This window comes from Salvelinus fontinalis, unplaced genomic scaffold (assembly GCF_029448725.1).
Source record: "Salvelinus fontinalis isolate EN_2023a unplaced genomic scaffold, ASM2944872v1 scaffold_0398, whole genome shotgun sequence".
Taxonomy (NCBI): Eukaryota; Metazoa; Chordata; class Actinopteri; order Salmoniformes; family Salmonidae; genus Salvelinus; species Salvelinus fontinalis.
The window spans coordinates 1-25000 of NW_026600607.1; the positions used below are offsets into that span (position 1 = coordinate 1).

The 25000-nt window shown below is 41.5% G+C and overlaps 1 protein-coding gene across 1 annotated transcript in view; it reads left to right on the forward strand.

Annotated features, from left to right (window-relative positions):
- The first annotated feature begins 249 nt into the window (after positions 1-249).
- The window catches only part of LOC129845900 (MHC class II transactivator-like), a 31563-nt gene continuing 6812 nt past the window's right edge, over positions 250-25000 (forward strand). The window contains exons 1-12 of the mRNA XM_055913825.1: positions 250-334; positions 3076-3189; positions 4003-4049; positions 4150-4314; positions 4519-6153; positions 8298-8749; positions 14335-14514; positions 14678-14743; positions 18291-18371; positions 18470-18553; positions 20608-20691; positions 21535-21618. Of these exons, the coding sequence (XP_055769800.1) occupies positions 3102-3189; positions 4003-4049; positions 4150-4314; positions 4519-6153; positions 8298-8749; positions 14335-14514; positions 14678-14743; positions 18291-18371; positions 18470-18553; positions 20608-20691; positions 21535-21618 (2966 nt within the window). The 5' untranslated portion in view covers positions 250-334; positions 3076-3101. The remainder of the gene's footprint in view (positions 335-3075; positions 3190-4002; positions 4050-4149; positions 4315-4518; positions 6154-8297; positions 8750-14334; positions 14515-14677; positions 14744-18290; positions 18372-18469; positions 18554-20607; positions 20692-21534; positions 21619-25000) is intronic.

Consider the following 25000-nt stretch of genomic DNA (forward strand, 5'->3'; position numbering starts at 1 on the left):
TTCTCCCTCGCTGTCTCCTCAACGTCCTACCTCTCTCTCCAGGTGTATTGTCTTCTCCCTCGCTGTCTCCTAGACTCCTCAACGTCCTACCTCTCTCTCCAGGTGTAGTGTCTTCTCCCTCGCTGTCTCCTCAACGTCCTACCTCTCTCTCCAGGTGTAGTGTCTTCTCCCTCGCTGTCTCCTAGACTCCTCAACGTCCTACCTCTCTCTCCAGGTGTAGTGTCTTCTCCCTCGCTGTCTCCTCGACCCCTCAACGTCCTACCTCTCTCTCCATGTGTAGTGTCTTCTCCCTCGCTGTCTCCTCGACCCCTCAACGTCCTACCTCTCTCTCCAGGTGAGTAGTGACCAACATCAACACCTCAATTTGACCCAACATTATACTGTGTTGTGACTGACTGATTCGACCCCACATAGTGCTCTACTTTAGACCAGGGGAATACCACCCATCCATCCATTCATCCATCCATCCATCCATCCATCCATTCATCCATTCATCCATTCATACATCCATCCATTTATTCATTCATCCATTCATCCATTTATTCATCCATCCATTTATTCATTCATTCATCCATCCATCCATTTATTCATTCATCCATTTATTCATTCATCCATCCATCCATCCATTTATTCATCCATTTATTCATCCATCCATTCATTCATCCATCCATTTATTCATCCATTTATTCATCCATCCATTCATTCATTCATCCATCCATTCATCCATCCATCCATTCATCCATTCATCCATCCATTCATCCATCCATTCATCCATTCAGTCATCCATTTATTCATCCATTCATCCATTCATCCATCCATTCATCCATCCATTCATTCATCCATTTATTCATTCATCCATCCATCCATTTATTCATCCATTTATTCATACATCCATTCATCCATCCATCCATTCATCCATCCATTCATCCATTCAGTCATTCATCCATTTATTCATTCATCCATCCATCCATCCATCCATTCATCCATTCATCCATCCATCCATCCATTCATTCATCCATTCATCCATCCATCCATTTATTCATTCATCCATTCATCCATCCATCCATTTATTCATTCATCCATTTATTCATTCATCCATCCATCCATTTATTCATCCATTTATTCATTCATTCATCCATCCATCCATCCATTTATTCATCCATTTATTCATCCATCCATTCATTCATCCATCCATTTATTCATCCATTTATTCATCCATCCATCCATTCATTCATCCATCCATTCATCCATCCATCCATTCATCCATTCATCCATCCATTCATCCATTCATCCATCCATTCATCCATTCAGTCATCCATTTATTCATCCATTCATCCATTCATCCATCCATTCATTCATCCATTTATTCATTCATCCATCCATCCATCCATTTATTCATCCATTTATTCATACATCCATTCATCCATCCATCCATCCATCCATCCATTCAGTCATCCATCCATTCATCCATTCAGTCATCCATCCATTCATCCATTCAGTCATCCATCCATTCATCCATTCAGTCATCCATCCATTCATCCATCCATCCATTCATCCATTCATCCATTCAGTCATCCATCCATTCATCCATTCATCCATTCAGTCATCCATCCATCCATCCATCCATCCATTCATCCATCCATCCATCCATTCATCCATCCATCCATCCATTCAGTCATCCATCCATCCATCCATCCATTCATCCATTCATCCATCCATTCAGTCATCCATCCATTCAGTCATCCATCCATTCAGTCATCCATCCATTCAGTCATCCATCCATTCATTCATCCATCCATTCATCCATTCATTCATTCATCCATTCATCCATTCATTCATTCATCCATCCATTCATCCATCCATCCATTCATCCATTCATCCATTCATTCATTCATCCATTCAGTCATCCATTCATCCATCCATCCATTGTCATCCATCCATTCAGTCATCCATCCATTCAGTCATCCATCCATTCATCCATCCATCCATTCAGTCATCCATCCATTCATCCATTCATCCATTCATTCATCCATCCATTCAGTCATCCATCCATTCAGTCATCCATCCATTCATCCATTCATTCATCCATTCATCCATTCATTCATCCATCCATTCATCCATTCATTCATCCATCCATTCATCCATTCATCCATTCATTCATCCATTCAGTCATCCATTCATCCATTCATCCATTCAGTCATCCATCCATTCAGTCATCCATCCATTCAGTCATCCATCCATTCAGTCATCCATCCATTCATCCATTCATCCATTCATTCATCCTTTCATCCAGTCATCCATCCATTCATTCATCCATTGTCATCCATCCATTCATCCATCCATCCATTCATCCATTGTCATCCATCCATTCATCCATTCATCCATCCATCCATTCATCCATTGTCATCCATCCATTCATCCATCCATCCATTCATCCATTGTCATCCATCCATTCATCCATTCATCCATCCATCCATTCATCCATTGTCATCCATCCATTCATCCATCCATCCATTCATCCATTGTCATCCATCCATTCATCCATTGTCATCCATCCATTCAGTCATCCATCCATCCATTCATCCATTCATCCATTCATTCATCCATTCATCCAGTCATCCATCCATTCATTCATCCATTGTCATCCATCCATTCATCCATCCATCCATTCATCCATTGTCATCCATCCATTCATCCATTCATCCATTCATCCATCCATCCATTCATCCATTGTCATCCATCCATTCATCCATCCATCCATTCATCCATTGTCATCCATCCATTCATCCATTCATCCATCCATCCATCCATCCATTCATCCATTCATCCATCCATCCATTCATCCATTGTCATCCATCCATTCATCCATCCGTCCATCCATCCATCCATCATGCCTCACTGCTACTGAGTCAATAAGTCAATCAACATGAGTCAGTTTGAATACTGGGTGTGGTTGTTACTCATGTTGTGTGTGTGTGTGTGTGTGTGTGTGTGTGTGTGTGTGTGTGTGTGTGTGTGTGTGTGTGTCTGTGTGTGTGTGTGTGTGTGTGTGTGTCTGTGTGTGTGTGTGTGTAGTTGACGGTGCGGTAGCTCCAGATGTGATGTGTTCGTATCCTCCTGGATCTCTGTCTGATTGTGCCAGCCAAGCCCAGTCTCCCCCCTCTGCCTCCCCCCTCTCCCCCAGGACAGGTGAGTTAGAGTCTGTCCTCTTCCTGTACCTCTGTCCTCTCCCTGTCCCTCTGTCCTCTCCCTGTACCTCTGTCCTCTCACTATAACATGTAAATGATGTCCCTGTCCCTTTGTCCTCTCACTATACCATGTAAATGATGTCCCTGTCCCTCTGTCCTCTCACTATACCATGTAAATGATGTCCCTGTCTCTCTGTCCTCTCACTCTACCATGTAAATGATGTCCCTGTCTCTCTGTCCTCTCACTCTACCATGTAAATGATGTCTCCTCCCTGTCCATCTGTCCTCTCACTATACCATGTAAATTATGTCCCTGTCCCTCTGTCCTCTCACTCTACCATGTAAATGATGTCTCCTCCCTGTCCCTTTGTCCTCTCACTATACCATGTAAAGGATGTCCCTGTCTCTCTGTCCTCTCACTATACCATGTAAATGACGTCCCTGTCCCTCTGTCATCTCACTATACCATGTAAATGATGTCCCTGTCTCTCTGTCCTCTCACTATACCATATAAATGATGTCCCTGTCTCTCTGTCCTCTCACTATACCATGTAAATGACGTCCCTGTCCCTCTGTCATCTCACTATACCATGTAAATGATGTCCCTGTCTCTCTGTCCTCTCACTATACCATGTAAATGATGTTCCTGTCCCTCTGTCCTCTCACTATACCATGTAAATGACGTCCCTGTCCATCTGTGTGTGTGTGTGTGTGTGTGTGTGTGTGTGTGTGTGTGTGTGTGTGTGTGTGTGTGTGTGTGTGTGTGTGTGTGTGTGTGTGTGTGTGTGTGTGTGTGTGTGTGTGTGTTTTACAGAGGAGTATATTCACCAAGCCAAGGCTCACCTGAGGGGAATGTGCCAGGTAAGACCAGAGAACACACAGAGGGACCGTTGAGTTGGGATTTACTTTTTTCAAAAGACAACTCTACCTGTCTCTCAAACCAATGACGTTGTCTCAACAGGAGATGGAGGCGGGCCTTAGCCTGGCGTCCCACTATGTTGACGTGCGATTGGTCCAAAGGCAGATCCTGATTGGCTCAGGGAAGAACGCCAGCAAGTGCCTGGAGAAGGATCTGGTCGTCATCGGAGACGCGGAGAGAAGGCGGGGTTCGTTGGCCAGGAGTCAGGTCAGACCCGGTGACATCATCGTTACGTCATCACCTACAGAGAAACTATTAGTATTTAGTCTGGAGACTGTCATTACGTCTTCATTGCGTGTTTTTTTTCCCCTTTATCTATAATTCCGACTGTCAGGAAAAAGAGTAATTAATAATAATTAATAATAACTGTAGTTAATAATGAATGTATTTGTTATCTGTGTTCGTCGTCAGGTGTTCGAGAGCTCCACCGGGGCGAAACCCAACCGTTACACCGTGTTGCTAGGCAACGCCGGCATGGGCAAAAGCACGCTCATCAAGAAGCTCTGCGTCGATTGGTCCGACGGTCTACTGCCTCAGTTCGACTTTGTGTTCTTATTGGACGTTAAGGCTCTGACCCTCCCCCCTGAGCCGACCTATAGCCTTCAGTCCCTCCTCTTACACCACTCCTCCTCCCCCGTCCCCTCTACTTGTCCCCAAACCCGGGATGTCTTCAATCAGGTCCTCTCTGTCCCGGAGCGTGTGCTGGTGATATTCGACGGCTTCGAGGTGGTGCGTGACTTGGAGGGTCTGCTGCAGTTTCCAGCGGATGACAGGAAGGGGGAGACCTACAGCGTTAGACAGCTGTTCTCAGGTCTGCTCCAGAGGAAGCTCCTACCGGGCTGCTCTCTGCTCCTCTCTGCCCGACCACGAGGCACCGTCAGTGGGCTGCTGAGACGGGCTGACAGCCTCCTGGAACTCTCTGGCTTCTCCCCTCCGGACATAGAGAGATACCTGGGACAATACTTCTCTGGACAGTCCCTAGAGGCACCAACCTCAGGCCCAACCTCAGTCCCAACCTCAGTCCCAACCTCAGACTCAGTCCCAACCTCAGTCCCAACCTCAGACTTAGTCCCAGCCTCAGACTCCATCCCTGTCCCAACCTCAATCCCAGCCTCAGACCCAGCCTCAGACCCAGCCTCAGATCCAATCCCAACCTCAGTCCCAACCTCAGTCCCAACCTCAGACTCAGTCCCAGTCCTAGTCCCAACCTCAGTCCCATCCCTAGTCCTAGCCCTAGCCAGGCTCCACAGCCAGCCTTACCTTCTGTCTGTGTGTTGGAACCCAGCGCTGTGTCACATGGTGTGTTTGCTTCTAGAACACTGGGAGGGTTCCGAGCCACTCCCCTCCACGCTGACGGGATTGTGTTACAAAGCGTTGTCACTAAAGACGAGACGACACACCCTGAAACACACACACTGTCAAACCCTACCCCAAACTCGGACCCTGGCACACACTCACACCCTTAAACACGGTCACAAACACGTCCCTAAACACACACGCAACAGGACACGAACGCACATCCACACTCGCTCTCACACTCAATCCCAAATTCAATTAGAAGAAGAGAAGAGGAGGATAGAGATGAGGGAGGAGGAAGAGAGGGAGGAGGGAGAGGAAGAGAGAGAGAAGGAGAGGATAGAGACGAGGGAGGAGGAAGAGAGGGAGGAGAGAGAGAGGGAGGAGGGAGAGAAAGAGAGAGAGCAAGAGAGGGAGGAGGAAGAGAGAGAGAGAGAGCAAGAGAGAGACAACAGGTGTGTTCTGTCAGAGTTGAGCGGTCTGGCTTGGCAGGGGGTTAAAGGTCATTCATCTCTCCTGACCCTGACTCTGGAGAATACCGTCTATGTCAAGCTGCGTCTGTTTGGCCTGAGGACTGGACTGGTCCATTCTCACTGGCAGGGCAGAGATTGTGGCGGTGGTGACGACGTGAGTTCTGACAACGTCCTGTCCTGGGCCCACCCTTTCCTGCAAAGCTTCCTGGGCGGGGCTCACCTGTCCGTCTCCAGCTGTGTGTCTGACCGCGCTCTGCTGGCCCAGATATTACCACAGGTAGAATTGTAGTTTCCTATTGAAACTCTGTCTGTACACAGGTCCTCTAGAGACTATAACCTGAAGCAGCACCTCCTTCTAGCTCGGACTCTGCTGATTATTGAGGGAAATGTTTTCTTTCTATGCCTGTGATATGTGGTTGTCCCACCTAGCTATCTGTAGATGAATGTACTGACTATGACTGTGATATGTGGTTGTCCCACCTAGCTATCTGCAGATGAATGTACTGACTATGACTGTGATATGTGGTTGTCCCACCTAGCTATCTGGAGATGAATGTACTGACTGTGACTGTGATATGTGATTGTCTCACCTAGCTATCTGAAGATGAATGTACTGACTGTGATATGTGATTGTCTCACCTAGCTATCTGAATATACTAACTACTGTGATATGTGGTTGTCCCACCTAGCTATCTGTAGATGAATGTACTGACTATGACTGTGATATGTGGTTGTCCCACCTAGCTATCTGAAGATGAATGTACTGACTATGACTGTGATATGTGGTTGTCCCACCTAGCTATCTGAAGATGAATGTACTGACTATGACTGTGATATGGGGTTGTCCCACCTAGCTATCTGAAGATGAATGTACTGACTGTGATATGTGGTTGTCCCACCTAGCTATCTGGAGATGAATGTACTGACTATGACTGTGATATGTGGTTGTCCCACCTAGCTATCTGTAGATGAATGTACTGACTATGACTGTGATATGTGGTTGTCCCACCTAGCTATCTGAAGATGAATGTACTGACTATGACTGTGATATGGGGTTGTCCCACCTAGCTATCTGCAGATGAATGTACTGACTGTGATATGTGGTTGTCCCACCTAGCTATCTGGAGATGAATGTACTGACTATGACTGTGATATGTGGTTGTCCCACCTAGCTATCTGGAGATGAATGTACTGACTGTGAAGTGGCTCTGGATAAGAGTGTCTGGCAAATGACTAACATGTAAATGTACTCTGTTCTACTCTATTCTACTCTACTCTATTCTACTCTATTCTAATCTACACTGTTCTACTCTATTCTACTCTGTTCTATTCTGTTCTACTCTACTCTGTTCTACTCTTTTGTTCTACTCTAATCTGTTCTACTCTACTCTATTCTACTCTGTTCTACTCTTTTGTTCTACTCTATTCTGTTCTACTGTACTCTGTTCTACTCTACTCTATTCTACTCTATTCTACTCTAATCTGTTCTACTCTACTCTATTCTACTCTGTTCTACTCTTTTGTTCTACTCTATTCTGTTCTACTGTACTCTGTTGTACTCTACTCTATTCTACTCTAATCTGTTCTACTCTACTCTATTCTACTCTGTTCTACTCTGTTCTACTCTATTCTAATCTACTCTGTTCTAATCTGTTCTACTCTATTCTAATCTACTCTGTTCTAATCTGTTCTACTCTACTCTATTCTACTCTGTTCTACTCTTTTCTAATCTACTCTGTTCTACTCTATTCTACTCTAATCTGTTCTACTCTACTCTATTCTACTCTGTTCTACTCTATTCTACTCTGTTCTACTCTATTCTACTCTGTTCTACTCTGTTCTACTCTACTCTGTTCTACTCTATTCTACTCTATTCTAATCTACTCTGTTCTACTCTATTCTACTCTAATCTGTTCTACTCTACTCTATTCTACTCTGTTCTACTCTGTTCTACTCTATTCTAATCTACTCTGTTCTATTCTATTCTACTCTATTCTATTCTACTCTATTCTACTCTACTCTGTTCTACTCTATTCTACTCTATTCTGTTCTACTCTACTCTGTTCTACTCTACTCTACTCTATTCTATTCTACTCTATTCTGTTCTGTTCTACTCTATTCTACTCTATTCTACTCTATTCTACTCTACTCTATTATACTCTATTCTAATCTACTCTGTTCTACTCTGTCCTATTCTACTCTACTCTACTCTATTCTATTCTACTCTATTCTGTTCTAATCTATTATATTCTACTCTACTCTTTTCTACTCTATTCTGTTCTAATCTATTATATTCTACTCTACTCTTTTCTACTCTACTCTACTCTACTCTATCCTACTCTATTCTATTCTACTCTACTCTACTCTATTCTACTCTATTCTGTTCTACTCTACTTTGTTCTACTCTATTCTACTCTGCAGCCCAGGGGGAGGCGACGGCCTCAGGGAGAGTGTCTGGACCTTGCTCAGCGATTCGCTGTCGGGCTGCTTTTCCGGGACAAGGCGGAACTCCAGGATCTGGCCGCGCTGGATACCGGCGCCATGAAAGTGGTGGTGGCCAAGCGTGCCGCTGTGATGTCACACCTGGAGAACCTTCACCATGGCGACCTGAGCCCCGCTCGGCTCCTGGAGGCGTGTCACTGTGTTTACGAGACAGGCGACGCCCGCTTGGTCAGACACCTGGTACGGAACCTTCCCGAGGTTCTGTCGTTCCAAGGGGTTCCGCTGTGTCCCGCGGACGCCTTCGTAGTGTGGAACCTTTTGGACCAGTGTAGAACGCTGAGGAGGAGGTTCTGTCTGGGGCTGGAGGACACAGGACTGAGGATGACAGGATTAAAACTACTGACAGGTCTCAACAACATACACTCATACAGGTACTGGTACTATTACACTGATAGACCTGTTACAGATCTGTTACAGTATAGATCTAGAACAGTATAGATCTGTTACAGTATAGATCTAGAACAGTATAGACCTGTTACAGATCTGTTACATTATATATCTAGAACAGTATAGACCTGTTACAGATCTGTTACATTATATATCTAGAACAGTATAGATCTGTTACAGTATATATCTAGAACAGTATAGATCTGGTACAGTATAGATCTAGAACAGTATAGATCAGGGACTGGAGGACACAGGACTGAGGATGACAGGATTAAAACTACTGACAGGTCTCAACAACATACACTCATACAGGTACTGGTACTATTACACTGATAGACCTGTTACAGATCTGTTACAGTATAGATCTAGAACAGTATAGATCTGTTACAGTATATATCTAGAACAGTATAGATCTAGAACAGTATAGATCTGTTACAGTATAGATCTAGAACAGTATAGATCTGTTACAGTATATATCTAGAACAGTATAGATCTGTTACAGTATAGATCTAGAACAGTATAGATCTAGAACAGTATAGATCAGGGACTGGAGGACACAGGACTGAGGATGACAGGATTACAACGACTGACAGGTCTCAACAACATACACTCATACAGGTACTGGTACTATTACACTGATAGACCTGTTACAGATCTGTTACAGTATAGATCTAGAACAGTATAGATCTGTTACAGTATATATCTGTTACATTATATATCTAGAACAGTATAGATCTAGAACAGTATAGATCAGGGACTGGAGGACACAGGACTGAGGATGACAGGATTACAACGACTGACAGGTCTCAACAACATACACTCATACAGGTACTGGTACTATTACACTGATAGACCTGTTACAGATCTGTTACATTATATATCTAGAACAGTACAGATCTGTTACAGTATAGATCTAGAACAGTACAGATCTGTTACAGTATAGATCTAGAACAGTATAGATCTGTTACAGTATAGATCTAGAACAGTATAGATCTGTTACAGTATAGATCTAGAACAGTATAGATCTGTTACAGTATAGATCTAGAACAGTATAGATATGTTACAGTATAGATCTAGAACAGTATAGATCTGTTACAGTATAGATCTAGAACAGTATAGATCTGTTACAGTATAGATCTAGAACAGTATAGATATGTTACAGTATAGATCTAGAACAGTATAGATCAGGGACTGGAGGACACAGGACTGAGGATGACAGGATTACAACGACTGACAGGTCTCAACAACATACACTCATACAGGTACTGGTACTATTACACTGATAGACCTGTTACAGATCTGTTACAGTATAGATCTAGGACTGGAGGACACAGGACTGAGGATGACAGGATTGAAACGACTGACAGGTCTCAACAACATACACTCATACAGGTACTGGTACTATTACACTGATAGACCTGTTACAGATCTGTAACATTATATATCTAGAACAGTATAGATCTGTTACATTATATATCTAGAACAGTATAGATCTGTTACCGTATAGATCTAGAACAGTATAGATCTGTTACAGTATGTATCTAGAACAGTATAGATCTGTTACAGTATAGATCTAGAACAGTATAGATCTGTTACAGTATAGATCTAGAACAGTATAGATCTGTTACAGTATAGATCTAGAACAGTATAGATCTGTTACAGTATAGATCTAGAACAGTATAGATCAGGGACTGGAGGACACAGGACTGAGGATGACAGGATTAAAACTACTGACAGGTCTCAACAACATACACTCATACAGGTACTGGTACTATTACACTGATAGACCTGTTACAGATCTGTTACAGTATATATCTGTTACAGTATAGATCTAGAACAGTATAGACCTAGAACAGTATAGATCAGGGACTGGAGGACACAGGACTGAGGATGACAGGATTAAAACTACTGACAGGTCTCAACAACATACACTCATACAGGTACTGGTACTATTACACTGATAGACCTGTTACAGATCTGTTACAGTATATATCTGTTACAGTATAGATCTAGAACAGTATAGATCTGTTACAGTATATATCTGTTACAGTATATATCTAGAACAGTATAGATCTGTTACAGTATATATCTGTTACAGTATAGATCTAGAACAGTATAGATCTGTTACAGTATATATCTAGAACAGTATAGATCTGTTACAGTATATATCTAGAACAGTATAGATCTGTTACATTATATATCTAGAACAGTATATATCTGTTACAGTATATATCTAGAACAGTATAGATCTGTTACAGTATATATCTGTTACAGTATAGATCTAGAACAGTATAGATATGTTACAGTATATATCTAGAACAGTATAGATCTGTTACAGTATAGATCTAGAACAGTATAGATCTGTTACAGTATAGATCTGGGACAGTATAGATCTAGAACAGTATAGATCAGGGACTGGAGGACACAGGACTGAGGATGACAGGATTAAAACTACTGACAGGTCTCAACAACATACACTCATACAGGTACTGGTACTATTACACTGATAGACCTGTTACAGATCTGTTACAGTATAGATCTAGAACAGTATAGATCTGTTACAGTATAGATCTAGAACAGTATAGACCTGTTACAGATCTGTAACATTATATATCTAGAACAGTATAGACCTGTTACAGATCTGTTACATTATATATCTAGAACAGTATAGATCTGTTACAGTATAGATCTAGAACAGTATAGATCTGTTACAGTATAGATCTGGGACTGGAGGACACAGGACTGAGGATGACAGGATTAAAACGACTGACAGGTCTCAACAACATACACTCATACAGGTACTGGTACTATTACACTGATAGACCTGTTACAGATCTGTTACAGTATAGATCTAGAACAGTATAGATCTGTTACAGTATAGATCTATAACAGTATAGATCTAGAACAGTATAGATCTAGGACTGGAGGACACAGGACTGAGGATGACAAGATTACAACGACTGACAGGTCTCAACAACATACACTCATACAGGTACTGGTACTATTACACTGATAGACCTGTTACAGATCTGTTACAGTATAGATCTAGAACAGTATAGATCTGTTACAGTATAGATCTAGAACAGTATAGATCTGTTACAGTATATATCTAGAACAGTATAGATCTGTTACAGTATAGATCTAGAACAGTATAGATATGTTACAGTATAGATCTAGAACAGTATAGATCAGGGACTGGAGGACACAGGACTGAGGATGACAGGATTAAAACTACTGACAGGTCTCAACAACATACACTCATACAGGTACTGGTACTATTACACTGATAGACCTGTTACAGATCTGTTACAGTATATATCTGTTACAGTATAGATCTAGAACAGTATAGATCTGTTACAGTATATATCTGTTACAGTATATATCTAGAACAGTATAGATCTGTTACAGTATATATCTGTTACAGTATAGATCTAGAACAGTATAGATATGTTACAGTATATATCTAGAACAGTATAGATCTGTTACAGTATATATCTAGAACAGTATAGATCTGTTACATTATATATCTAGAACAGTATAGATCTGTTACAGTATAGATCTAGAACAGTATAGATCTGGGACTGGAGGACACAGGACTGAGGATGACAGGATTAAAATGACTGACAGGTCTCAACAACATACACTCATACAGGTACTGGTACTATTACACTGATAGACCTGTTACAGATCTGTTACAGTATAGATATAGAACAGTATAGATATGTTACAGTATATATCTAGAACAGTATAGATCTGTTACAGTATAGATCTAGAACATTATAGATCTGTTACAGTATAGATCTAGAACAGTATAGATCTGTTACAGTATAGATCTAGAACAGTATAGATCTGTTACAGTATAGATCTGTTACAGTATAGATCTAGAACAGTATAGATCTAGAACAGTATAGATCTAGAACAGTATAGATCTGTTACAGTATAGATCTAGAACAGTATAGATCAGGGACTGGAGGACACAGGACTGAGGATGACAGGATTAAAACTACTGACAGGTCTCAACAACATACACTCATACAGGTACTGGTACTATTACACTGATAGACCTGTTACAGATCTGTTACATTATATATCTAGAACAGTATAGATCTGTTACAGTATAGATCTAGAACAGTATAGACCTGTTACAGATCTGTTACATTATATATCTAGAACAGTATAGATCTGTTACAGTATAGATCTAGAACAGTATAGATCTGTTACAGTATAGATCTAGAACAGTATAGATCTGTTACAGTATAGATCTAGAACAGTATAGATCTGTTACAGTATATATCTAGAACAGTATAGATCTGTTACAGTATAGATCTAGAACAGTATAGATCAGGGACTGGAGGACACAGGACTGAGGATGACAGGATTAAAACGACTGACAGGTCTCAACAACATACACTCATACAGGTACTGGTACTATTACACTGATAGACCTGTTACAGATCTGTTACATTATATATCTAGAACAGTATAGATCTGTTACATTATATATCTAGAACAGTATAGATCTGTTACAGTATAGATCTAGAACAGTATAGATCTGTTACAGTATATATCTAGAACAGTACAGATCTAGAACAGTATATATCTAGAACAGTATAGATCTGTTACAGTATAGATCTGTTACAGTATAGATCTGTTACATTATATATCTAGAACAGTACAGATCTGTTACAGTATAGATCTAGAACAGTATAGATCTGTTACAGTATATATCTGTTACAGTATAGATCTAGAACAGTATAGATATGTTACAGTATAGATCTAGAACAGTATAGATCTGTTACAGTATATATCTAGAACAGTATAGATCTGGTACAGTATAGATCTAGAACAGTATAGATCTGTTACAGATCTGTTACATGATATATCTAGAACAGTATAGATCTGGTACAGTATAGATCTAGAACAGTATAGATCTGTTACATTATATATCTAGAACAGTACAGATCTGTTACAGTATAGATCTAGAACAGATCTGTTACATTATATATCTAGAACAGTACAGATCTGTTACATTATATATCTAGAACAGTATAGATCTGTTACAGTAGAGATCTGTTACATTATATATCTAGAACAGTATAGATCTGTTACAGTATAGATCTGTTACAGTATAGATTAGGAACAATATAGATCTGTTACAGTATAGATCTGTTGCAGTATATATCTAGAACAGTATATATCTGTTACAGTATAGATCTAGAACAGTATAGATCTATTACAGTATAGATCTGTTACAATATATATCTAGAACAGTATAGATCTGTTACAGTATAGATCTAGAACAGTATAGATCTGTTACAGTATAGATCTAGAACAGTATAAATCTGTTACAGTATAGATCTAGAACAGTATAGATCTAGAACAGTATAGATCTGTTACAGTATATTTCTAGAACAGTATAGATCTGTTACAGTATAGATCTAGAACAGTATAGATCTGATGTTCTCACTCTACTGTATGTAGAGCGTGAAATGCACATTTAGTTTTCTGATCTGTGTGTTTTGATCATGACTCTAACGTGTGTGTGTGTGTGTGTGTGTGTCCGTCCCAGAGCGTGCATCGCTGACACCATCACTCTGTGGGAGGAGCTAGAGCAGAGTGGGGAGGAGGAGCTTCTGAAAGCAGCTGTTTCTAAGTTGACCCTTAACCCTTTCAGAGCCACACAGGTGTCCCACGTTCAACACCTGTCTACACTGGTCAACATACACACAAGCAGGAGACTGTCTGAGAGGTACACACACACACACACACACACACACACACACACACACACACACACACACACACACACACACACACACACACACACACACACACACACACACACACACACACACACACATAAACATACTGGTATGTTCCAAAACGTGACGATGTGTCCGTCATCGTTTCAGCCTATCAGACGGTGTCCTGGGGGAGGGTATACCTGCAGTCAGAGATCTTCACAAGCTGGAGTTTGAGTGAGTATCATTATTCAACCAATCCCTATCACTAGGTAATAAGTCCAACTTTGATTTGACTAGGTAATAAGTCCAACTTTGATTTTAGTTGACTAGGTAATAAGTCAATAAACATTGATTTGACTAGACAATAGGTCATTAAACTTTTGATTTCACTAGGTAATAAGGTAATACACTTTGATTTGATTTTACTAGGTAATAAGTCAAGAGTTATCACTGGTTTGACAAGGTAATAAGTTAGGAGTTACCACTGGTTTAACTAGGTAATAAGTCAAGAGTTACCACTGGTTTGACTAGGTAATAAGTCCAGAGTTACCACTGGTTTGACCAGGTAATAAGTCTAGAGTTACCACTGGTTTGACTAGGTAATAAGTCCAGAGTTACCACTGGTTTGACTAGGTAATAAGTCCAGAGTTACCACTGGTTTGACTAGGTAATAAGTCCAGAGTTACCACTGGTTTGACTAGGTAATAAGTCCAGAGTTACCACTGGTTTGACTAGGTAATAAGTCCAGAGTTACCACTGGTTTGACTAGGTAATAAGTCCAGAGTTACCACTGGTTTGACTAGGTAATAAGTCCAGAGTTACCACTGGTTTGACTAGGTAATAAGTCTAGAGTTACCACTGGTTTGACTAGGTAATAAGTCCAGAGTTACCACTGGTTTGACCAGGTAATAAGTCTAGAGTTACCACTGGTTTGACTAGGTAATAAGTCAAGAGTTACCACTGGTTTGACTAGGTAATAAGTCCAGAGTTACCACTGGTTTGACCAGGTAATAAGTCTAGAGTTACCACTGGTTTGACCAGGTAATAAGTCAAGAGTTACCACTGGTTTGACTAGGTAATAAGTCCAGAGTTACCACTGGTTTGACCAGGTAATAAGTCAAGAGTAACCACTGGTTTGACTAGGTAATAAGTCCAGAGTTACCACTGGTTTGACTAGGTAATAAGTCAAGAGTTACCACTGGTTTGACTAGGTAATAAGTCCAGAGTTACCACTGGTTTGACTAGGTAATAAGTCAAGAGTTACCACTGGTTTGACTAGGTAATAAGTCAAGAGTGACCACTGGTTTGACTAGGTAATAAGTCAAGAGTTACCACTGGTTTGACTAGGTAATAAGTCAAGAGTTACCACTGGTTTGACTAGGTAATAAGTCAAGAGTTACCACTGGTTTGACTAGGTAATAAGTCCAGAGTTACCACTGGTTTGACTAGGTAATAAGTCAAGAGTTACCACTGGTTTGACTAGGTAATAAGTCAAGAGTTACCACTGGTTTGACTAGGTAATAAGTCTATAGTTACCACTGGTTTGACTAGGTAATAAGTCCAGAGTCACCACTGGTTTGACTAGGTAATAAGTCAAGAGTCACCACTGGTTTGACTAGGTAATAAGTCAAGAGTTACCACTCTGACTAGGTAATAAGTCCAGAGTTACCACTGGTTTGACTAGGTAATAAGTCTATAGTTACCACTGGTTTGACTAGGTAATAAGTCAAGAGTTACCACTGGTTTGACTAGGTAATAAGTCCAGAGTTACCACTGGTTTGACCAGGTAATAAGTCTAGAGTTACCACTGGTTTGACTAGGTAATAAGTCCAGAGTTACCACTGGTTTGACTAGGTAATAAGTCCAGAGTTACCACTGGTTTGACTAGGTAATAAGTCCAGAGTTACCACTGGTTTGACTAGGTAATAAGTCCAGAGTTACCACTGGTTTGACTAGGTAATAAGTCCAGAGTTACCACTGGTTTGACTAGGTAATAAGTCCAGAGTTACCACTGGTTTGACTAGGTAATAAGTCCAGAGTTACCACTGGTTTGACTAGGTAATAAGTCTAGAGTTACCACTGGTTTGACTAGGTAATAAGTCCAGAGTTACCACTGGTTTGACCAGGTAATAAGTCTAGAGTTACCACTGGTTTGACTAGGTAATAAGTCAAGAGTTACCACTGGTTTGACTAGGTAATAAGTCCAGAGTTACCACTGGTTTGACCAGGTAATAAGTCTAGAGTTACCACTGGTTTGACTAGGTAATAAGTCAAGAGTTACCACTGGTTTGACTAGGTAATAAGTCCAGAGTTACCACTGGTTTGACCAGGTAATAAGTCAAGAGTAACCACTGGTTTGACTAGGTAATAAGTCCAGAGTTACCACTGGTTTGACTAGGTAATAAGTCAAGAGTTACCACTGGTTTGACTAGGTAATAAGTCCAGAGTTACCACTGGTTTGACTAGGTAATAAGTCCAGAGTTACCACTGGTTTGACTAGGTAATAAGTCCAGAGTTACCACTGGTTTGACTAGGTAATAAGTCTAGAGTTACCACTGGTTTGACTAGGTAATAAGTCCAGAGTTACCACTGGTTTGACCAGGTAATAAGTCTAGAGTTACCACTGGTTTGACTAGGTAATAAGTCAAGAGTTACCACTGGTTTGACTAGGTAATAAGTCCAGAGTTACCACTGGTTTGACCAGGTAATAAGTCTAGAGTTACCACTGGTTTGACTAGGTAATAAGTCAAGAGTTACCACTGGTTTGACTAGGTAATAAGTCCAGAGTTACCACTGGTTTGACCAGGTAATAAGTCAAGAGTAACCACTGGTTTGACTAGGTAATAAGTCCAGAGTTACCACTGGTTTGACTAGGTAATAAGTCAAGAGTTACCACTGGTTTGACTAGGTAATAAGTCCAGAGTTACCACTGGTTTGACTAGGTAATAAGTCAAGAGTTACCACTGGTTTGACTAGGTAATAAGTCAAGAGTGACCACTGGTTTGACTAGGTAATAAGTCAAGAGTTACCACTGGTTTGACTAGGTAATAAGTCCAGAGTTACCACTGGTTTGACTAGGTAATAAGTCAAGAGTTACCACTGGTTTGACTAGGTAATAAGTCCAGAGTTACCACTGGTTTGACTAGGTAATAAGTCAAGAGTTACCACTGGTTTGACTAGGTAATAAGTCCAGAGTTACCACCGGTTTGACTAGGTAATAAGTCAAGAGTTACCACTGGTTTGACTAGGTAATAAGTCTATAGTTACCACTGGTTTGACTAGGTAATAAGTCCAGAGTCACCACTGGTTTGACTAGGTAATAAGTCAAGAGTTACCACTCTGACTAGGTAATAAGTCCAGAGTTACCACTGGTTTGACTAGGTAATAAGTCTATAGTTACCACTGGTTTGACTAGGTAATAAGTCCAGAGTTACCACTGGTTTGACTAGGTAATAAGTCCAGAGTTACCACTGGTTTGACTAGGTAATAAGTCCAGAGTTACCACTGGTTTGACTAGGTAATAAGTCAAGAGTTACCACTGGTTTGACTAGGTAATAAGTCCAGAGTTACCACTGGTTTGACTAGGTAATAAGTCCAGAGTTACCACTGGTTTGACTAGGTAATAAGTCCAGAGTTACCACTGGTTTGACTAGGTAATAAGTCTAGAGTGACCACTGGTTTGAGGAAGTGTGTGTGTGTGTGTGTGTGTGTGTGTGTGTGTGTGTGTGTGTGTGTGTGTGTGTGTGTGTGTGTGTGTGTGTGTGTGTGTGTGTGTATATAGGTTGGGTCCAGTGAATGGCCCGCTGGCCCTCCCTAAACTCCTGGAGCTGCTGCCAGCCCTGCACAGTCTACATCACCTGGAGTAAGTACCGCTCTACAGATGGAACGACGGGACGACGGGGCGACGACTTTGTCTTCATCATGCCGACGGTCTAATCTCTCTCTGTCTCCCTCACCCAGTCTGGAGAACAGTAAGCTGGGGGACAGTGGGGCTGAGGGTCTGGCTGGAGCTGTGGTGTCCCTCTCCTCTCTGCAGATTATCAAGTAAGAAACCCTCACACTGAGCTCTCTAGTCTCAAGGTCAACCTGTCCATCACTGAGCTCTCTACTCTCTAGATCAACCTGTCCATCACTGAGCTCTCTACTGTCTCTAGATCAACCTGTCCATCACTGAGCTCTCTACTGTCTCTAGATCAACCTGTCCATCACTGAGCTCTCTACTGTCTAGATCAACCTGTCCATCACTGAGCTCTCTACTCTCTAGATCAACCTGTCCATCACTGAGCTCTCTACTGTCTCTAGATCAACCTGTCCATCACTGAGCTCTCTACTCTCTCTAGATCAACCTGTCCATCACTGAGCTCTCTACTCTCTCTAGATCAACCTGTCCATCACTGAGCTCTCTACTCTCTAGATCAACCTGTCAATCACTGAGCTCTCTACTCTCTAGATCAACCTGTCAATCACTGAGCTCTCTACTGTCTAGATCAACCTGTCCATCACTGAGCTCTCTACTCTCTAGATCAACCTGTCCATCACTGAGCTCTCTACTCTCTAGATCAACCTGTCCATCACTGAGCTCTCTACTGTCTCTAGATCAACCTGTCCATCACTGAGCTCTCTACTCTCTAGATCAACCTGTCCATCACTGAGCTCTCTACTCTCTAGATCAACCTGTCCATCACTGAGCTCTCTACTCTCTAGATCAACCTGTCCATCACTGAGCTCTCTACTGTCTCTAGATCAACCTGTCCATCACTGAGCTCTCTACTGTCTAGATCAACCTGTCCATCACTGAGCTCTCTATTGTCTAGATCAACCTGTCCATCACTGAGCTCTCTACTGTCTAGATCAACCTGTCCATCACTGAGCTCTCTACTCTCTAGATCAACCTGTCCATCACTGAGCTCTCTACTCTCTAGATCAACCTGTCCATCACTGAGCTCTCTACTGTCTCTAGATCAACCTGTCCATCACTGAGCTCTCTACTGTCTAGATCAACCTGTCCATCACTGAGCTCTCTACTGTCTAGATCAACCTGTCCATCACTGAGCTCTCTACTGTCTAGATCAACCTGTCCATCACTGAGCTCTCTAGTCTCTAGATCAACCTGTCCATCACTGAGCTCTCTAGTCTCTAGATCAACCTGTCCATCACTGAGCTCTGTACTCTCTAGATCAACCTGTCCATCACTGAGCTCTCTACTCTCTAGATCAACCTGTCAATCACTGAGCTCTCTACTCTCTAGATCAACCTGTCCATCACTGAGCTCTCTACTCTCTAGATCAACCTGTCAATCACTGAGCTCTCTACTGTCTCTAGATCAACCTGTCCATCACTGAGCTCTCTACTGTCTAGATCAACCTGTCCATCACTGAGCTCTCTACTGTCTAGATCAACCTGTCCATCACTGAGCTCTCTAGTCTCTAGATCAACCTGTCCATCACTGAGCTCTCTAGTCTCTAGATCAACCTGTCCATCACTGAGCTCTCTACTCTCTAGATCAACCTGTCCATCACTGAGCTCTCTACTCTCTAGATCAACCTGTCAATCACTGAGCTCTCTACTGTCTCTAGATCAACCTGTCTCTGTCCTAGATAATATCTATCAGTAGACCTCTGTGGACATTTTGACCCAGAAAAGGTTGGTGACCTCTGCCCTAGATAATATCTATCTGCAATACCATTCACTCAGGTACTGTACTTTTGAGAACAATGTTCATGTTCCCCTCCTCTCCTTTCTCCTCCCCTCCTCTCTTCTCCTTCCCTCCTCTCTTCTTTTCTCCTCTCTCTTTTCCTCTTCTCCCCACTCTCCTCCTCTCCTCCCCTCCTCCTTTCTCCCCTCCTCTCCTCCTCTCCTCTCCTCCCCTCCTTTCCTTTCTCCTCCCTTCTTCTTCTCTTCCCTCCTCTCCTTTCTCCTCACCACCTATCCTTTCTCCTCCCTTTCTCTCCTTTCTCCTCTCTTCCTCTCCTCCCCTCCTTTCCTTTCTCCTCCCCTCCCCTCTTCTTCTCTTCCCGCCCCTCCTCTCCTTTCTCCTCCCTCCTCTCATTTCTCCTCTCCTTTCTCATCCCCTCCTCTCTTCTCTTCTCCTCTCTCAGTCTGTCCCAGAACTGTATAGGAGACCAGGGAATAGGGAGGCTGGCTCCAGCCCTGTCTACCCTCTCCTCACTGCACTGTCTCAGGTACACACACACACACACACACACACACACACACCCTGTCTATTGTCCAGTCTGTAATTTGATTGTCTAATCCAGTCTGTTGTCCAGTCTGTAATCTGATGGTCTAATCCTGTCTATTGTCCAGTCTTTAATCTGATGGTCTAATCCTGTCTATTGTCCAGTCTGTAATCTGGTGGTCAAATCCTGTCTATTCTCCAGTCTGTAATCTGATGGTCTAATCCTGTCTATTGTCCAGTCCGTAATCTGATGGTCTAATCCTGTCTATTCTCCAGTCCGTAATCTGATGGTCTAATCCTGTCTATTGTCCAGTCCGTAATCTGATGGTCTAATCCTGTCTATTCTCCAGTCCGTAATCTGATGGTCTAATCCTGTCTATTCTCCAGTCTGTAATCTGATGGTCTAATCCTGTCTATTCTCCAGTCTGTATTCTGATGGTCTAATCCTGTCTATTCTCCAGTCTGTAATCTGATGGTCTAATCCTGTCTATTCTCCAGTCTGTAATCTGATGGTCTAATCCTGTCTTTTCTCCAGTCTGATGGTCTAATCCTGTCTATTCTCCAGTCTGATGGTCTAATCCTGTCTATTCTCCAGTCTGTAATCTGATGGTCTAATCCTGTCTATTCTCCAGTCTGTAATCTGATGGTCTAATCCTGTCTATTGTCCAGTCTGTATTCTGATGGTCTAATCCTGTCTATTCTCCAGTCTGTAATCTGATGGTCTAATCCTGTCTATTCTCCAGTCTGATGGTCTAATCCTGTCTATTCTCCAGTCTGTAATCTGATGGTCTAATCCTGTCTATTCTCCAGTCTGTAATCTGATGGTCTAATCCTGTCTATTCTCCAGTCTGTACAGTAATGTGATATCTGACGCGGGTGCTGAGAGTCTGGCTGCTGTTTTACCTCAGATGACATCACTCAGTGACCTGGAGTAAGTCTGAATCATAAAACCTGACTGCATTAAGTCTGAATCATAAAACCTTACTGCATTAATACAGCAGTAAGTCTGAATCATAAAACCTTACTACAGTAAGTCTGAATCATAAAACCTTACTGCAGTAAGTCTGAATCATAAAACATGACTGCAGTAATACAGCAGTAAGTCTGAATCATAAAACATGACTGCAGTAATACAGCAGTAAGTCTGAATCATAAAACCTGACTGCATTAAGTCTGAATCATAAAACCTTACTGCATTAATACAGCAGTAAGTCTGAATCATAAAACCTTACTGCATTAATACAGCAGTAAGTCTGAATCGTAAAACCTTACTGCATTAATACAGTAGTAAGTCTGAATCATAAAACATGACTGCAGTAAGTCTAAATCATAAAACCTTACTACAGTAAGTCTGAATCATAAAACCTTACTGCAGTAAGTCTGAATCATAAAACATGACTGCAGTAATACAGCAGTAAGTCTGAATCATAAAACCTGACTGCATTAAGTCTGAATCATAAAACCTTACTGCATTAATACAGCAGTAAGTCTGAATCATAAAACCTTACTACAGTAAGTCTGAATCATAAAACCTTACTGCAGTAAGTCTGAATCATAAAACATGACTGCAGTAATACAGCAGTAAGTCTGAATCATAAAACATGACTGCATTAATACAGCAGTAAGTCTGAATCATAAAACCTTACTGCATTAATACAGCAGTAAGTCTGAATCATAAAACCTTACTGCATTAATACAGCAGTAAGTCTGAATCATAAAACCTTACTACAGTAAGTCTGAATCATAAAACTTTACTGCAGTAAGTCTGAATCATAAAACCTTACTGCAGTAAGTCTGAATCATAAAACATGACTGCAGTAATACAGCAGTAAGTCTGAATCATAAAACCTTACTGCATTAATACAGCAGTAAGTCTGAATCATAAAACCTTACTGCATTAATACAGCAGTAAGTCTGAATCATAAAACCTTACTACAGTAAGTCTGAATCATAAAACCTTACTGCAGTAAGTCTGAATCATAAAACATGACTGCAGTAATACAGCAGTAAGTCTGAATCATAAAACCTTACTGCAGTAATAAAGCAGTAAGTCTGAATCATAAAACCTTACTGCATTAATACAGCAGTAAGTCTGAATCATTCAACCTTAATGCAGTAATACAGCAGTAAGTCTGAATCATAAAACCTGACTGCATTAATACAGCAGTAAGTCTGAATCATAAAACCTTACTGCATTAATACAGCAGTAAGTCTGAATCATAAAACCTTACTGCAGTAAGTCTGAATCATAAAACCTTACTGCAGTAAGTCTAAATCATAAAACCTTACTGCAGTAAGTCTGAATCATAAAACCTTACTGCAGTAATGCAGCAGTAAGTCTGAATCATAAAACCTGACTGCAGTAATACAGCAGTAAGTCTGAATCATAAAACCTTACTGCAGTAATACAGCAGTAAGTCTGAATCATAAAACCTTACCGCATTAATACAGCAGTAAGTCTGAATCATAAAACCTTACCGCATTAATACAGCAGTAAGTCTGAATCATAAAACCTTACTGCATTAATACAGCAGTAAGTCTGAATCATAAAACCTTACTGCATTAATACAGCAGTAAGTCTGAATCATAAAATGTTACTGCATTAATACAGCAGTAAGTCTGAATCATAAAATGTTACTGCATTAATACAGCAGTAAGTCTGAATCATAAAACCTTACTGCAGTAATACAGCAGTAAGTCTGAATCATAAAACCTGACTGCAGTAATACAGCAGTAAGTCTGAATCATAAAACCTGACTGCAGTAATACAGCAGTAAGTCTAAATCATAAAACCTTACTGCAGTAAGTCTGAATCATAAAACCTTACTGCATTAATACAGCAGTAAGTCTGAATCATAAAACCTTACTGCATTAATACAGCAGTAAGTCTGAATCATAAAACCTTACTGCAGTAAGTCTGAATCATAAAACCTTACTGCATTAATACAGCAGTAAGTCTGAATCATAAAACCTTACTGCAGTAATACAGCAGTAAGTCTGAATCATAAAACCTTACTGCAGTAAGTCTGAATCATAAAACCTTACTGCAGTAAGTCTGAATCATAAAACATGACTGCAGTAATCTAGCAGTATTGATACTGTCGTGTTTATGTAATACCCCCTGTTGCTATGGGATCAGTAGCTGTCACCACACTACTGTTCACAACTACTACAGTCTGAGTCATTGTTCCCCCTGTTGCTATGGGATCAGTAGCTGTCACCACACTACTGTTCACAACTACTACAGTCTGACTCATTGTTCCCCCTGTTGCTATGGGATCAGTAGCTGTCACCACACTACTGTTCACAACTACTACAGTCTGAGTCATTGTTCCCCCTGTTGCTATGGGATCAGTAGCTGTCACCACACTACTGTTCACAACTACTACAGTCTGAGTCATTGTTCCCCCTGTTGCTATGGGATCAGTAGCTGTCACCACACTACTGTTCACAACTACTACAGTCTGAGTCATTGTTCCCCCTGTTGCTATGGGAACAGTAGCTGTCACCACACTACTGTTCACAACTACTACAGTCTGACTCATTGTTCCCCCTGTTGCTATGGGATCAGTAGCTGTCACCACACTACTGTTCACAACTACTACAGTCTGACTCATTGTTCCCCCTGTTGCTATGGGAACAGTAGCTGTCACCACACTACTGTTCACAACTACTACAGTCTGACTCATTGTTCCCCCTGTTGCTATGGGATCAGTAGCTGTCACCACACTACTGTTCACAACTACTACAGTCTGACTCATTGTTCCCCCTGTTGCTATGGGATCAGTAGCTGTCACCACACTACTGTTCACAACTACTACAGTCTGACTCATTGTTCCCCCTGTTGCTATGGGAACAGTAGCTGTCACCACACTACTGTTCACAACTTCTACAGTCTGACTCATTGTTCCCCCTGTTGCTACGGGATCAGTAGCTGTCACCACACTACTGTTCACAACTACTACAGTCTGAGTCATTGTTCCCCCTGTTGCTATGGGAACAGTAGCTGTCACCACACTACTGTTCACAACTACTACAGTCTGACTCATTGTTCCCCCTGTTGCTATGGGATCAGTAGCTGTCACCACACTACTGTTCACAACTACTACAGTCTGACTCATTGTTCCCCCTGTTGCTATGGGATCAGTAGCTGTCACCACACTACTGTTCACAACTACTACAGTCTGACTCATTGTTCCCCCTGTTGCTATGGGAACAGTAGCTGTCACCACACTACTGTTCACAACTACTACAGTCTGACTCATTGTTCCCCCTGTTGCTATGGGAACAGTAGCTGTCACCACACTACTGTT